At 44.0% G+C, this 17,551-nt stretch overlaps 1 protein-coding gene across 2 annotated transcripts in view; it reads right to left on the bottom strand.

The window, feature by feature from the left end:
- Magi2 (membrane associated guanylate kinase, WW and PDZ domain containing 2) overlaps positions 1–17,551 on the bottom strand; it is a 1,324,802-nt gene that overhangs the window by 104,092 nt on the left and 1,203,159 nt on the right. For both annotated transcript variants that reach the window (XM_038315349.1, XM_038315350.1), the window contains 2 exons: positions 3,559–3,744; positions 1,016–1,172 (listed from right to left, as the gene is read on the bottom strand). In XM_038315349.1, the coding sequence (XP_038171277.1) occupies positions 1,016–1,172; positions 3,559–3,744 (343 nt within the window). The remainder of the gene's footprint in view (positions 1–1,015; positions 1,173–3,558; positions 3,745–17,551) is intronic.

Genomic DNA, 17,551 nt, shown 5'->3' with positions numbered 1-17,551 from the left:
CAAAAGGAGTCTTACTCCACCCCACTGACATGGGGTGGGCATGGGAAGCAGCTGTTCAGAAAATGCTGGAATCCTAAGGCTAACGAGGTATTATATTCAGGTATGTTCCGTTTTTCTCCCATTGTAAGGAAGGAAAACATAGGGACACATCCTTCCTCATTTGTTTAATGGCTCAACCCAAGCTGGGCTCTGCTACATAGAAGTCACTGTAAGACATTTTTTATATGCTATTCCTGTCATCTAGAGGTGCAAAGGACCTTATTCCCTCATGAGCTCAGGAGGCTCCCTGCATGGGATGGATAACTCGTTAGACTGCGGGGTCTCCCTCAATTGGTGGAAAGCAGGCAGTCACAATTGGTCCATCTACATCTCCTCCCGTCCGCCCTGCCGTTGTGCCTCAGGGTACCGTGTTTGTGGCTCAGCGCTTTTCTGCGGCCATATTTCCACTCTCAGCCTGTTTTACCCTGCCAGCTCTCAGTCAGCTCTGTGGAAGGACGGGTGAGAACTTGAGAGAAGAGAATCCAGAGATGCCACCTGCCAGCCTGAAACCAATAGAAGCTCCCCACTCGATCAGGACAAACACGAGGACTTTCAATATGCGTTGCCAGGCCCTTGGGGTTGGCTTGTCACCCTCCGTGGGCTCATCTCTAGCTCCCCCAAACCCTATTCCATAACAACCCTGGCCTGGCTTCTGTCCTTCATGCTTAGAAGGTTCTCTCTCCTGCCAGAGGACCTTGGCCTGTGTTCTAATTCTAGAAGCTCTTTGATGCTCTCAGACAGTTAACCCCCACTCATCTGCCATGGCTCAGAATTTCTGAAGAGAAGCTTCTCGCAGGGCAGATGTTGAGTTATAGCTAGTAATGAAACAATCTACTCATCTCCCCTCTGAAACCACACAAAAGCACACACAGTAATTTCAGCTGTGTGAAAACCCCTCCCTGCTGAGTCCTGAACTGTCTCCCAGGCACGCACTTTCTGCCTCTCAGAGTCAGAAAAGTCAGAGAGGAAACGTTACCTGTTTTCGTGTCCTTGCAGCTGAAGAGGTTGAGGAGGAGCTGGCTGGGCAACAGGGCTGTTGGGGGTGGCTGGGCTCGGCTGGGCCAGAGGGCTGTGCTGCTGGGCCATGGGACTCTGCTTCTCTGAGCTGGGTGCTGATACTGGACTGTTGAGCTCTGATGGGAACCAAGGCAACAGATGTGGTCAGGTTGGCATCTGATCAGGGGCAAGAAGTAAAGAGAGGTTGGGACTCATTGCCTCCTTGAATGTTTCCAGGCCTCAGCCATTTCAGTTTCTGCAGGGCTTCCCACTAGCAGGTTAAGCTTACCAAGGTCCACAGCATTCCTGGATTCTTCTTTCATTAACTACAGTCATTGCCGAGCAAAGTTATGAACAGTCTTGTCATTTTGTGGGAGAAAAGGTCACCAAAGCAAACAAACCAATGCAGAAACAGCTTACTAAAACTATGAGAACACAACTCAAAGGGGACAAGATAAAATAGTCAAATTGTTGCTGAGAGAACCTGTTCCAGCTAACACCTTTAGACTGTTTAAGACATCTCTCTCTTTCCTTTAGACACAGCTTCACTCTGTAGCCCAGCTGATTCTAAAGAGGTGGTCTTGACTCCACCTGCCAAGGAGCTGGGTTGTGGGGTGTGTGCCACCACACCCAGCCCTAGTCTACCAGGCTTCCAGCATGTGGACAGGAAGCTAGCTGTAGAAGCTGAAACTCTGGCCCCTCGGCAAGCTCACTAAGAGCCCTCTGTACTCACGGATCTCCAGAAGGAAAAAAGAACTCCACACATAGGGAGATTCATGAGGCTATTCCAAATCTGCTTCTTGGTGCTTTCTTACCTCAACAACACAAAAGGTCAACGGATCCAACCTTCACACGTTAAAGGCAGGACCAACCCTCCAGATGGGAGGGCAGAGAAGCACGCCCCATTTGCAGCAGATGGTCCTGCTTACAGTTCATTCCCACTGACTGTCATATACAGACTTGTGCCTTCAGACAACAGGCTAAAACTACAGCCCTTATTGTCTGTCTGTCTGTCTGTCTGTCTGTCTGTCTGTCTGCTTTTGTAGCTGGGTAATGAGGGCAGGTGGCCTATTTGCTTTCTGATATAAACCACTTTTCTGTCTTCTCTTACAGTTCAAATGTCTTAACATCATCTCCATTTGTATTAGGGTCTCTCACCCTTTACATTCTTCACATCCAGGTCAGATAATTCTTTGCTATGGGGCGTTGTCCCGGGCATTACAGGAAGTGGAGAGGCATATGTATGGTCTCTGTTCACTAGATGGCAGACATTTCCTCATCCCAATCATGACAGTCAAAACTGTCTCTAGACAGTACCAGATCCCCCAAATCACCCTGGTTGGGAGCTCCTGTTTTATAATTAAATTCAGGAGGCTGGCTACTCTGTCATATATCTGATAGCCCTAAAATGGAATTGGCAGGGGACTGAGTCAAATAAAGAATACAAAGTAAGCCCTTCAGCCCCTGGAGGGGACCCACGGCTGCTCATCAGTGAGCTCCATCAGCCCCTGGAGGGGACCCATGGCTGCTCCATCAGCCCCTGGAGGTGACCAATGGCTGCTCATCAGTGAACTCCATCAGCCTCTGGAGGGAACCCATGGCTGCTCCATTAGCCCCTGGAGGGGACCCATGGCTGCTCTATCAGCCCCTGGAGGGGACCCATGGCTGCTCATCAGTGAGCTCTATCAGCCCCTGGAGGAGACCCATGGTTGTTCATCAGTGAGCTCCATCAGCCCCTGGAGGGGACCCATGGCTGCTCAGTGAGCTCCATCAGCCCCTGGAGGGGACCCATGGCTGCTCAGTGAGCTCCATCAGCCCCTGGAGGGGACCCATGGCTGCTCAGTGAGCTCCATCAGCCCCTGGAGGGGACAACATGACTACTCATCATTGAACTCCAGAGATGAACCTTTTCAGTTCCATTGATGAGCCAGAGGCTATCACCCAGCAGCCTCCTGTGCATGGAAATCGTGAAAGAATGCAGACGGGCCTCAGTTATGAGTGTGGGTTTTTCACTGTTCTGAAACTGTCAGGTGCTGGGGGTAGGCTTGTACAGAGACATTCTAACAGCTAAGTGGGAATTTACATTCTTATCAGATGCAACATTTCCTAAATGAGCTCTCTTTGGATTGAAAAAACTAAAACTTCCCCGGGCATTTCAAAATCAATCTGACTTTGAAGACTTTTCTAGAGATGAATTACTAACACGAGCAAGCATCCCTCCATTGCCTTGTTTTTCCTTTCAGGTCTGTATTGCTGCCTGCAGGACTGAGTGAGTTCTGGCTTTAGATCTCTATAAAACTAGCATGCCTGCGGCCCCAGGGAGGGCTCTCACAGCCCCAAGTATCGGGATTCATTCTACTGGCACGTAGCACCACACAGTTCATTTCTAAATGAAACTGGTGGGTGTGAGTTTGGGGAAAATGGAAGTGGCAGACTGCACTCTGATGTCAAGGGGTGGGCTCCAGGAGCCGGGCGGGTGAGTCTGTCTGACTGCCTCTCCGCGAGGCCACCTCAGGCACTCACCCTCCTGAGGGATGATGCGAAGGGTCACACTAAGACCCGCATCCTTGACGAGCTTCACGATGTCGGCGTGAGGCATGTTGACGATAGACTGGCCGTTGACTGCTAAGATCCGGTCTCCCACTTTGAGCTTTGCACAGCGATCTGCAGGACTCCCGTCAATGATGCGTCCGATTTTATGGGGCACGGCTAAAAAAACCCCAACAGAAATAGGTGTCAGGGACATCACCAGGATATGCTCTATCTTTCAGTCCTGCCTAAGACAAGAAACGCAATGTCAGAATTCTTTCCTTCGTTGGTGTCTCTGTCTTTTCGAATAACAACCTGTAGTGTGGAGCTGCGGGCCGCCTTCCCGCCACCCCAGCTCCCGGCCACCGGCTAGCTTTACCCGAAATAATTACACGGAAACTGTATTCTTTTAAAGACTGCCTGGCCCATTATTTTCAGCCTCTTACTCACATCTTGACTAACCCATATCTAATAATCTGTGTAGCACCACAAAGTGGTGCCTTACCAGGTAGATTCTAGCGTACGTCCATCTTGGGCTGGAGCTTCATAGCGTCTGGCTTCTCTCTCTGAGGAGAGGCACAGCAGTCTGCCTAACTTAGGAGAGGCGTGGCATCTTACTGATCCTTCTACCTCACTTCCTCTTCCTGTTCTGTCTACTCCACCCACCTAAGGGGCGGTCTATCAAATGGGCCAGGCAGTTTCTTTATTAGCCAATGGGAATCCTCCATCATTTCCCCTTTTTCTGTTTAAAAAAAAAGAAAAGCTTTAACTTTAACATAGTAAAATTACATATAACAAAACAGTTATCAAGTAAGAATTACAGTTACAGTATTTATATCTACTTTATCTTTTATCATAACTAAGGAAAACTGTAACTATCTATCCATTCTTCAACTCCATCAAAGACTCCAGAAGGATATAATATTACCTAAGTAAACAAGAAATAAGCAACTTCCAAACTCTAGAAATGACAGAGACATCTCGCTGCCTGGACAGTCACCCAAAGTTCTTTTGTACTGTTGGGGCATCCATCTTCGGCCTACAGGCCCATAGTTTCCAGGAGACATTTCCATGATGCAGGAAATTTCAAAGGCAGTTCAGTCAGTATCTGCTGTGTCCTGCAGAATGTCTCACAGACTCTTTCATGAATCAGGAACCCCAAAGAATCATCTCACATTTAGGCAAGTTCAGCAGTCCTCTTTCTGTGGGTTCTTTGTGTCCAGTTTATGCAACAGTCCAGGCAAGAGCAGTTTCTTGCCCAAATGGCTATCAAACTCTATAAGGATCCTCTTCGATGCCCATCTTCCTCTTGAAGTAGCTGGTGCTGCCAGGAGCAGATGTGTCTCATTGTCATGAAAAGTCCTAAGTTATTAAGACATTTAAAATGCCATATTCTGTAGTCTTTGGAAGATATGAAGTATGCCTATCTAGCTGAAATATATCTCTATATATCTAGAAAATCTAACTAACATGACTATAAGCTTTACTATTATCGATGATTATCCATTAACAACCTATATTTCTTAATTATACATTACATTCTTAAATGAATTACACAATCACAATACCTTAATCAAGATTAGAAATACATATACATATAACAAAATTGACCTTAAAATCCATACCAATGCAAATTATTCATATCTATATCATATCCCCCTTTAAATGTAAAAGAACATTTATAAACAATATTTGGGAATATGGACGTAGTTATTTCTCTCCAAACTGCTTCCTGCTGAATGGGGACGCTGTTAATCAGATCTTTCATGGTGTAACCTGTGTGCCAGGTTTATCTCAGTTATCAGTTGGGTGAAGTAATTTTCTGAAGGTGTTCACAGCAACCTTTCAGGAGGGCGTGGTCTATCATACCATATTGGGATAGAAGCAATCCAACGGGTCTCATTTTCTGTAAAAATAAAAGAAGACCCTCTTTTCCAAAGTATCATATCCTTAGATCCAAATTCTAAAGTCAAGGTATTTTCAAGATATCTTTCTTGGATTAGTTCAGCAGCATTTGTAAACAAATATCTTTTAGCAGCTGTTGCTCCTTCCTCAGCATTCAAACAATTCAAAAAGAGCATAATAGCATACAGTATCAAGGTTCTCCATATATTTTCCATCTTTGTGCTGCTTTGTTTTAGCCTCTATTTTGTTTATTTTTACTTTTACTTTTTGAGACAGGTTCTCTGTATATCTTTGACCTGGAATAACTCAGTAGACCAGGCTGTCCTTGAACTCTCAGAAATCCACTTGCCTTTGCTTCCCAAGTGCTGGGATTAAAGGTGTGTACTACCACACCTTGAACTCACAGAGAACTGTCTGTCTCTGCCTCCCAGGCATTCAGATTAAAGGTGTGCTACCACACCTTGAAGTCACAGAGGTCAATCCACCTCTGCCCCTTGAAGTCACAGAGGTCAATACATCTTGCCTCCTAAGTGTTGGGATTAAAGGTGTGTACCACCACACCCTAGCTACTTCCTTTTTCTTTTTTCTTTTTTACTTTTAAGATCTTTAACCTTTAGCTTGTGTGTATTTTTAACACACTGGAAAACATTTAGAGGTTTTCTTCATCTTTGAATCTCTCTTTATTGTACATCTCTGTTTTTCTGACCACATAAGTCTTTAATTTACCAAGCAATATAGGTAGGATTAAAGCCGTGGCTTTGACAGCTAGATCCAGCCCATTCCTTAGCTTTCCAACCTCATGGCGGAGGTACCCACTGTAGCCATGTTTATCACCACAACTCTGTGGCGGTTCAAGGTCCCTGCCAGCAAGCAAGCTGAAACAGTGTTAAATAACAATCAAAAGCTCCATAGTTAGGACTGCCTGCTTGAAAGAGTCAGAGTTTGCTCTGGCAGGATGGCCCAGAAAGCTGGCATTTTAAAACGGCACAGCTTTTTCCTGCTACGGCTGAAAACTGAAAAACACGCGTTCAGTTTTTCATCAACACTATGTAAATGTTTCATGGCAGGACCTCTTAAAAGAGCTCCAGGGTTTTGCAGCTGAAGCTGAGTCAGGAAGCCTCTCTTAGATGAGAGCGCTTGCTCAGACCCGAGAAATTGCTGCTATCAAGAAAACATGCTTTACTCTATTCTTTCCCAAGCATTCTCAAGCTTTCTGTGGATTCAGTTGTCCACGTTGGGCGCCACTCTGTAGTGTGGAGCTGCGGGCCGCCTTCCCGCCACCCCAGCTCCCGGCCACCGGCTAGCTTTACCCGAAATAATTACACGGAAACTGTATTCTTTTAAAGACTGCCTGGCCCATTATTTTCAGCCTCTTACTCACATCTTGACTAACCCATATCTAATAATCTGTGTAGCACCACAAAGTGGTGCCTTACCAGGTAGATTCTAGCGTACGTCCATCTTGGGCTGGAGCTTCATAGCGTCTGGCTTCTCTCTCTGAGGAGAGGCACAGCAGTCTGCCTAACTTAGGAGAGGCGTGGCATCTTACTGATCCTTCTACCTCACTTCCTCTTCCTGTTCTGTCTACTCCACCCACCTAAGGGGCGGTCTATCAAATGGGCCAGGCAGTTTCTTTATTAGCCAATGGGAATCCTCCATCAACAACCATTTCTAATAATGTGATTCTGTGAATACTACTGAGACCAACATTGCTTAAACCAAGTCCTTCGTAGAAAGAGAGAGACAGGCCGACTCTAAACCCAAAGAACAGAGGTTCTCAAATTTTCAGGTATATCAAACCCATCTGAGCATTTAAACTCTAAATTCTCCAAGCCTTATGCAACCATCAGAATCTGAATGTCTAGGCAGGAAACAAGGACCATGAATTTCTATGCAGCTTCTTGGGAGAGTCCAGCATATACCAGTGTTTGAGAACCACGGGTGTAGAAGAGTGTGCAGAAAGCTCAAACTGAGAGACAGTGGTACGGCTTCTGGGAGGTACAATAAGTGGCAGGAACTTAATCGAGATCTCCATCTCACTCACAGGAGGAAATGGGGAAATCCGGACGCACCCACTAATCCAGGGAGCAGCTCCCTGGCAAAGGGACAGGACGTCCTCTAGTCTGCTGTGATTTAATTTACGGGCAGCACGTTCTCTGCCATTCTGTCCTTTCCACTTCACAAGTGTTCCCGAGAACACGCTAATGTCAACAGCGCAATGGAGTTCATCAAATCTAAGATGCCATTGGTGGCAAAGATACAATTTTAAGGGTCACAAGAAAGAAAAAAAATGGAGACTTGTCCCCTTAAACAATGATACTCATTAACCAGAAGATATACCCCAACTGCTGAGACATTAAAATACTGTAAGAGGTTTAGAGTTGGTACAACTTTTGTGCAATACTTTGACACATTTTACTTTCACCTTTAATGTATGTTTGAGAAGAGCCAGGCACATGGGAGGCGTATTTCTCTAGCTTTCTGTGTAAATGGTGGACTGCATACCAAGGCTGCTGTGTCTGGGCTCAGACCTCGATAGTACACAGCGTCATTATGTCACGTCAAAGAACTGAGCTAGTGTGTAGAAGCAGAAGGATGCACGGTGTGGGAGGTCCTTCTGTCAAGCTTTGATTGGTTAATGAATAAAAGAACTGCTTTGGGCCTATAGCAGAGCTATAGGGGAACAGAGCTGGGTGGGCAAAACTAAACGGAATGCTGGGAGAGAGAAGACGCCAGAGATAGACATGCTGAAACTTTAGCTGGTAAGCCACTGCCATGTGTTGATATGAAGATTAATGGACATGGGTTAAAATAAGACGTAGGAGTTAGCCAATAAGAAACTAGAGCTAATGTGCCAAGCAGTGTTGTAATTAAGATAGTTTCTGTGTGGTTATTTTGGTTCTGGGCGGCTGGGACAAACAAGCGGGCCCTCCTCCAACAGATGCAGCCCACGGTTCAGATTCTCTAAGGAAGTCTATACCTTGAGCTCTCAGTTCGGTTGCATGTGTTAGAGTGAGGGGTGGAATTATAAGCTAATAACCATGGAGAGGAAGGACAATTAGCAAATTAAGGAGCTAGGACCTTGCTCGCTCTTCTACTCAGAAAGGTTACAAAGAGCATAGAAAAATATCGGCCAAGTTTGTGTCCCTGAAGTGAAACTCAATTATGTTTCAGTCCAAGCTCATTTTTATTTACCATAAGCACTAATGTGTTTAATTAGGAGAGCACTATTTAGAGTTTACTAATGATCATTTTAGAGCCGTAGGCTCTATTTTTCAGGCAGAAATGTAATAAGAACAATTACTGATTCAAAACTAATAATACAGGGGATCAGTGAGGTGGCTCACCAGGTAGAAGTGCTTGCCCGACTGAGGGCTTGGGACTGACCTCCAGATCTCACAAGGCAGCAAGAGCGATCTGGCTCTGTGGAGCTGTCCTCACATCTCCACAGTACACTTGCACACACACGTGCACACACATACACACAGGCACACACACGTGAACTAAAAGGAATAAATGTAAAAAATGTATATATTGAAAGGTGATTGGCTTTCAACCATAACTAGGGGAGAATTTTTTTTCTTTTTCTTTTTTTCCTTTGTTTTCCCCTTCCCATACTCAACAGTTCTTGGAATGATCCACAAATAGTTTGGCTTCCTTGCTCATAAAAGTGTACATTCTCACCTACCCTGTGATCTTGGGGGAAGTTGCCTAAGATCTCTTAGCTTTTTCTCAACTATTATCATGATAACAATATCACTGACCTCACAGTAGTTCTGAGACCTAGATGAGCAGTCATATGTAGGCTGCCAGTAGAACAGTGCCGGGTCCTTAAGGATTAACCACCATTCTTTTTATTACTATTTCCTCTCAAATCTTTCCCACATAATCATTTGTGCATGCATAACATGTGTGTGCGCGTGCATGTGCACACATGTGCACATGTGCATGTATGTGCACTCCGATGTGATTTCTCATGATACGGGATAACTTATAAAAAGGAAAACCAAAGGAACATGAAGAGTACCATCTTCTGAGCATCGCATGGGAAATGACTTAGTTTAAGACAAAGAGATGCACTTTAGGGAGTGGGTGGACACAGAGGAGGCCAAGTCTGCCTTTCTCTGATTTCCCATCAAAACCGTTGCCCATCTTTGTGGAAAATACTGACTTGGAGCTACTAGTTTATTATTCAAAGAAAAATCAACGCAGCGTGGATCCCTTGCGTATCTACTTTCGTTTTTATTGAGGGCTAAAACCATTCCTTCTACCTCTTTTGAGTATTTCCTAACACGAGGCAAGCACTTCGTTAAATGATATTTATTTAATATATAAATTTAATTTTTACTTAGCGTTTATTTATTTAACATTCACATTAAAATTTAACATTTAATTTAAAAGTTACTTATCCATATCGTATTTAAATTAAGATGTGCATAATGTAGCCCTTAAATCCTATTAAGTAGCTAATATTATTATGGGTTTGCAGTGGAAGAAATGGATAGAAAGCAGATAGTAATTAGTAATTTGTTCAAGGTCAAACAAATGGCAAACGGGGCTCAGAACCCCAGCCCTCAGAGCTCTGTCTCTTGGCTTCCCCTGATATCCGACCTCTAACCTACAGCTGGCCTTGAGCGTCAGCCTGGAACTGTACCCTGCCTCTGAGCCAGGACTCAAACGGCGCATGTGCAGTTCAGACGCAGGGGAGGGTAGAAGCCAGACTGTCCTTGAATGGGGATGCCAGATGCGGCTCCCGGGAGACAGGAAGAGAGACTAGGAAACAGGGTAGCCCCAGATTCTGCTCAGTAAGACTTCACATCGCGGCGCCATTTCTCGGCTTGAAGAAATTTGGGGGGCGGGTATGAGAATCGCTGATTTTTTTAAATGAAATTCAAAAGTATACCGCAGAACACCAACAAACGGTGCTCAGCTGGCTGGTTTTCTGCTTTGACTTATCGCTCCTCCCTTCTCTCCACTGCTCTGCTGTGTCACCTGGAATTTACTGGGCATGAAATCCCAAGTGTCTCCGAATACAGTCTCCTCCCCACAATTTTGTGTACTCAACAACAACGAAAATAAACAACCCAAGGCTATTCTTAGTTTCCAAGTGCCACTCAGAACCATTATTTCAATTCCTTACAGCATAGCAATCAAGCATATTTTTCTGTTAAAAAAAACCATGCTAGGGTCAAATCCAGCCCTGCAATCCTTGCCTGTACAATCAAACCTTGGAGTGGTTCCTTTCTGATGAGCCTGTGGGATCAGAAGCACTTACTCCACCAGGGACAGGGGGATGACTTATCTGAGCATTGAAAACCTTGCTGCCTGAAATCTCGAGATGAACACAGCAATTTCACTTTCTCACAGTAGTTAGAGTAATGTTAAAGGGAAAGAAAAAAAAAAACAAACCCTGAAATGGAAACAAATTCTATGTCAGCCTCTTGGCAGCTGCTCCAGCCTCACTTTCTCTTATTGGCAATTCCACTTCTTATACAAGTGCATTCTGATGTAAGACAAGTCTTTGAAAAGGGCGCTTCCAAAGAAGATTCTCTCCTGGAACAAGACGTAGTCCTATTTGCTCAGAGGTAAGGTCAGTAGAGCGACCTCTGCTCCCCATCCTGTGCCTTTTGTGTGATGCTGATGGAATTACAGAGCAGCAAAGACGTCCTGACCTTGGTGTCTACCACGGGAATGAACGGCATTTATTAATTCTCCGAGAACCGATGACTAGGGTAGCTGTGAGTGTGCAGTCTGTTTAGATGCACGCCTCGGAGACATCGTCTGTTGGGAAGCGACATAGATCAAGCCTCTCCATCAGTCTTCCTGCCGTGGCGTGTTTAGGGTACACAGATATTGGGGGAAGCCACAGGGCATCATTTGGTTTTGGACATACTGACACAGGGTAAGAGATAGTATGTCACTAGATAGGAATTTTAACTGAAGACTCTAAATTATAGAGAAAGAAATGCGGTTCTCTTGCTTAATTATCATCCCATACAATCTGTACTCTCCCAGGGGTGAGGCACATCTTTGCCATTGCCCGGAATACCGTAACATTTGTCTTAGGGATATTCAGAAAAAGTCTCTTGGCCTAGGTTTTCTCCATAGTGAGATCTAAAGGCCAAGGTCTCCAGCAACATCGCCGCAGGAGACAATGCTGCTCCTTCTCCTTTGCTGGGTTCCTTACTGGATCTCCATATGGCCAACTCAGGCTTTCTCCAATCCTTCGTCTAAGCCGGCTGAGTTATTCGATGAATTCGGTTGAGCGCTGCCTTAGGTTGGTTTCCATGACGATGGCAGCATGACCACCTGTAGACCTTGTCATCCGTTGATTGGCTGTGTGTTCGAAATGTATTTATTCAGTCATTTGTTCGAGGCGGGGTCTTGATAAGTTTCCCAGGTCGACTTGGAGCTCCCTGCAGCCCAGGCTGGCCTCACTTCCAGAGGGCTGGGGTTACAGGCATGCACCACCACGCTCAGCCATTTTTCTTCCTTTGCTGGAATCCTGGGCGAAGAAGTTATTAGATCCTCCCCTGAAGGCGTATGTCACAAACAATCCCACACCAGTTTGGAATTATGATTAATAGAATGGTTATTTATTTAAAAGTGAAAAACTTACAGATCACCATCCCAGCCAACAGCCCTCTGTGCAATCAGGAAGGGAGCCTAGTCGCAGGAAGCAGAGCCGGAAGCCAGAGCAGGAGTGGAGGGAAGTGGCCGCGTTTTTTTTTTAAAGAGAGACCATGCATGCCCCAATGGGCTGGTATCTCAGTGACTATTGGCTGAAGGAGCAGAAGGAGCTCCCGCAACACTTCCCCTGTTCTCTGTTATTATTGCAGTATTTCTGTCACATGTTGCTTGGGTGTCTTTCACCTCAGAGCAAGGAAAGCTTGCCCCTGCTATTTACATTTAATTATCTCCTTGTTAGCAAGTCCCACAAAGTGGCCTTCTGTATGGAGGACAGGGACAGCAGAAGTGGATTCTGCATCAATCATGCTAACTTTACGAGAGGGGAGATAGTTCTAAAGAGAGCGTGACAAACAGATACTTCAAAGGCAATCAATACTGAAAGCTGACATTACTTCACAATCTACTAATTAGCGAAGGCTAAACTTAGCTTGGAGAAGCCAAGGGATCTATGGCCTGATGTAATTTTTTTTTAATACTGGGTGATTTCCATCATTTTTCTTTTGCTAAGCTGTGAAAAGTATTTATCGTACGGCTTTGAGATTGTGGGCTGGGGCAGGAAAATGGCCACATCCACTAACACACATCTACCATAGCATTTTCTAAGGAATAGGTACTGTGCTAGGCTCTTTGGAGAAGAAAACATAACAGCACGTGGATTTGCCCTCAAGAAACTCAGGCATGTCGGGGAGACCATAGAGAAGCATAAAAATATTTAAAACAATGAATAAATAGCAAGCCCATAGTAAAGGTTGTGTGCAGAAAGAGGAGAGAGGAGGGGTGAAGTATTAGGTCCCAGTGTGGCCTCAAAGCAGTGAGGAAACACCAGGTGGCTCTGGGGAGGAGGTAGCACGAGTGTCCCATGGTAAGCCGAACTTCCTCTAGGGGAAAGCTCCCAAAGGCAAAGGGGATGGGGCCCATCAGTTCCAGGATGGGGGCCGGCAAAGGAGAGATGCTTTGTCTATTCCCTGTCTGAGAAGCCTGAGGTAATGGAGGCTGAGCATGTAAAGACTTTAAACTTTAAAGGGCTGTTCTGTCTCCAGAAACTTGAGCCCAGTGTTCCCCTTCCCTGTGTCTCTTTTCTTCTTTCTAGAAGCCCTGGGATAATGTATTGTTTTGAGAAGTTCATCCATCTGGTGTCCTCTCCTGAAGAGTGGTCAGTGTCCTCTGAAAGAGGTTTTTTTTTTTTTTTTTTTTTTTTTTTTTTTTTTTTTTTTTTTTTTTTGTCATCAGGGACTGAAGAAAAGGGGAGAGCATTTTTCTTGATTAAAACATTTTAATGGTAAAATTAAGAAAAAGTTGCCAATGTGGCTTATTTTCTTCTAGAAGTCTGTGAAATTCAGTTTGCCAAAACTGAAAACATCTTCTCTGAAATTCATAGCTAACTGATTTGCGAACCCTGCACGGAGCAGCTGGTGTTTTAAAGACTGTGTTATTCCCCAGCACCCATGAGGCATTTTCCTGTGACTGAATGGTTTAGTTACCCTGAAGTCAGTCATGGGCAGATGGTCATACAGAGGAATGGGAAGAATGCCCATTACTGATAATGTGAGAACCCAATAGAACTCATGCTCCCATGGGTAAAAAACATCCTATAGAAAATAGCAATTATATGGCCAGAGAGACACATTTCTTAGGCACATGCTACCACTAACACATTTACTTTTCATCATTTAAAGGAGTATTTTTGGGCTGGAGAGATGGCTCAGCCATTAAAGGCTAGGCTCACAACCAAAAATATAAGAGGACTTTCAGCTAAGTATTGAAAATGAATCGACGATCAGAAGAGATGTCATTGAATTGGAAACGGTGAGAAAATGTGGCATAACTTTCCAGCTGAGGTCATCAAACTGGCTTGAAATGGTTTTGGTATTTGGAAAGATCTGACAGGACTATGGACGGTTGGTTCCATGAGTGTGTGACCTGTGCCCTCTCCAGGGTCCCCAAAGTCAGAAAGCCTGGTAGCTGGCTTAATGGCCTACTGCTTTCGTCTGGGTACGCAGTAATTTTTGAGGAAGAACCCTACATTTTTATGTTACATCAGGCTCTGAGGATTGTATAGTTGATCCTACATAGCTATGTCCACAGTGTATTCTGTCTCACTGTCTGCAACGGAGTAGGTAATTGAGAAAAACCACCAGAAAGGCGAGGGCCAAGGAAAGGGCAAAGACTTTTATGGCTGCCTTTCTCGTTATGATGCATATCCCAAGGAAAGGTGGTTCAGCTAGTTTCTATTAATGCTTTCAAGTATTTTGGGGTTTAGGGGTAGAGTTTGGTGGTGGATGTATGTGTGGCATGCACACAACTCCAGATATGGCGCCCAGGACTCTCGCTGCCCCCCCCCCCCAATTAATCCTTTATTCTTCGCATAATGATTTAACAAGCCTGTGACATTACCTTTCATATCTCATTGTGAAATTTCTTCGTACATAACAAGCATCTCACCACTGGATCTCTGCGGAGCAGATGGTCTTCTGGAACTATGTCTAAGTAGGCTAGCATACACCACATGGAAGCAATACACACTTCAGGAAGCTTATGTGTTCTTTGATCCTATGTCTTTAGAGGCCGACAACACGTCAAAAGACTATGGTGTTAAGAACCAAGGAAAGCTCTGTGTAGACATTGATGATGCATGGGGAACCAGACTCAGAGAATGTGAAAAGAGATGCTTTTTCTTCTACAGAGGTATCATTATTTCTCTCAATATCCCTAAAAATGATTTCACCAACTCCTAGGCATCTGTGATATCTTTCTACAATTGTTTTGGTCTAAATGTGGCAATAGAAAATTTGGTGTTACTGATCCAAATACAATTTTACTCATGATTTTTACACTTTTACTCAAAGCCACAGCAAAAAAAAAATGGCATTTTCATCATTCAGTAAAACTGGCAACCCTACCTTTCCAGTCTAGGGGTAGAAGCTGCCATTCTGTGCTGTTTGCCCCAAGTTGTTTCAATGGATAAAGTTATGACTTTTAGCAAGATTTGCGAGCCAAATAGCAAGCTAGCTTGGAAATGATGGAAAATATAGATTTTTTTTATATTAAGAATTTCTCTCTTGCAGGGCAGTGGTGGGGCACACATTGAATCCCAGCACTCAGGAGGCAGAGGCAGGTGGATCTCTGTGAATTCGAGACCAGCCTGGTCTACAGAGCAAGTTTTGGAACAGCCAGGGCTACACAGAGAAACCCTGTCTCAAAATGTCAAAAAAAAAGAAAGAAAGTCTTTCCTACTAAGAAAAGCAAGTTGTATCCTGAGCAACAAGTGAAACAAGAACACCAGCACAGTGATACAGCTATAAGAACACCAGCACAGTGATACAGCTATAAGAACACCAGCACAGTGATACAGCTATAAGAAGAACACCAGCACAGTGATACAGCTATAAGAAGAACACCAGCACAGTGATACAGCTATAAGAACACCAGCACAGTGATACAGCTATAACAAGAACACCAGCACAGTGATACAGCTATAAGAACACCAGCACAGTGATACAGCTATAACAAGAACACCAGCACAGTGATACAGCTATAACAAGAACACCAGCACAGTGATACAGCTATAACAAGAACACCAGCACAGTGATACAGCTATAACAAGAACACCAGCACAGTGATACAGCTATAACAAGAACACCAGCACAGTGATACAGCTATAACAAGAACACCAGCACAGTGATACAGCTATAACAAGAACACCAGCACAGTGATACAGCTATAAGAAGAACACCAGCACAGTGATACAGCTATAAGAACACCAGCACAGTGATACAGCTATAAGAAGAACACCAGCACAGTGATACAGCTATAAGAACACCAGCACAGTGGTACAGCTATAAGAACCCACACAACAGCTGCGTGGATGAGGCGTAGTCCCACTATGGGTTAAATGTATCCCTTTCAGTTCCTGGGGAGTAAACTCAGCTCCCAAACTCACTTGTTCATGGTGTGTGGAGGGGGCTTTGCGGGGTGATTATCATGGATGAGGTCATGGCATGGAGGCCCAGTACTAGAGCATCTCAGAGAAAACCCTACAACAGTGTTCTAAGGAACCATGCACGAGAAAAAGTGATTTCTTCAATTAATGTTGGAAAATGTCCTTTTCATATCCAATAAATTATATAGCTTAGGAAACTACATTAGTTCTGGACTAAAAGGCAGTTTTCCTCAGGATTGTTCAGGTTCTCTCTCTAATTTAGCCTCTGGTGTTGCTATAGGTAGTCAGCCTAATCCTTGGATTCTGCTTGCATATATTCACCAACCATGGATCAAATGCTTTGAAAAATAAAAGCCATATGTGTACTGAACTCACGCAGACTGTTCTTATCATTATGTATTTTGTCTTATTTCTAAATTAGATCATAGCTATTTATACAACTTTGATATCGATTTATGAATTGTCAGTAATCTAGAGGTGATTTGACGTGGGAAAATGTATGGAGGTCATCTCTCTTAACATAAGTGACTTGAACATCCGTGGGTTTTGATGGCACCGGTACCTAGAAACAGTCTCCACGGATACCGAGAAATGACTGTACTGGGCTCAGCCTATTAAGAATTTTTTATTCCTTAAATCCAATGCTCTTGTCTTTCCTTTGGGGGCATGGGAAGGAGGTTTAATAACTACTGTGTTTGTACCTTTTGTGCACCGAAGTGTGCTGTCGTGCCCTTGATGGGGTTGGCATGAGGACCTGTTTCCATCAGAAACTTGGGGACACTCATTATACTCTGCCTCCCCTAACTCCCACTGTGTCTGGTCTCTTTTCTAGAACTCTTGGTTCGACGCAGGACTCTGGAACTGGTCTGCAATTCTTTGAGCATTTCTCTCATACTTTCCGCTTCTGTTCTGCTCTGTTTCATCTGAGAATTAACTTAGCTTTTTATCTTCCAGTGCTTATACTAAAAAACTTAATGTAGCCATGATAATTTAGGTATCTAAGGATTCTTTCTTTAACCATATTGCTCTTTTTTTAAATATACTTACTATTCTGTTTTCGTGTGTTGTTATAATGTTACTTTAGACAGAATCACAGGGGACCTTAGAAGTTTCAAAGTTTGTCTGTTTATTAAAAATTTCCAGTATGTGGTATTCTATTATAACAGGTAAAATTGATGAGGATAACTCTATTTTTACTGTGTCCTTATGTTATCATTGTTTATTTGCTTATTTTTCTGTCCCTAATATTGTTTTGAGGTGCTGGGCACAAAACTCAGGGCTCTGTGAAGCCACATTGCTAGCCCTTGCTTTTCTACTTAAAACTGCCTAAACATCTATCTATCTATCTATCTATCTATCTATCTATCTATCTATCTATCTATCTATTTATCTATCTATCATCTGCTTACTTACTGTGTGTGTGTGTAGTCAAAGGACAAATGGCGGTAGCTA

The sequence above is a fragment of the Arvicola amphibius genome, chromosome 18 (genome assembly GCF_903992535.2).
Source record: "Arvicola amphibius chromosome 18, mArvAmp1.2, whole genome shotgun sequence".
NCBI classification, from domain to species: Eukaryota; Metazoa; Chordata; class Mammalia; order Rodentia; family Cricetidae; genus Arvicola; species Arvicola amphibius.
This window is presented reverse-complemented; position numbering and strand designations above follow the sequence as displayed.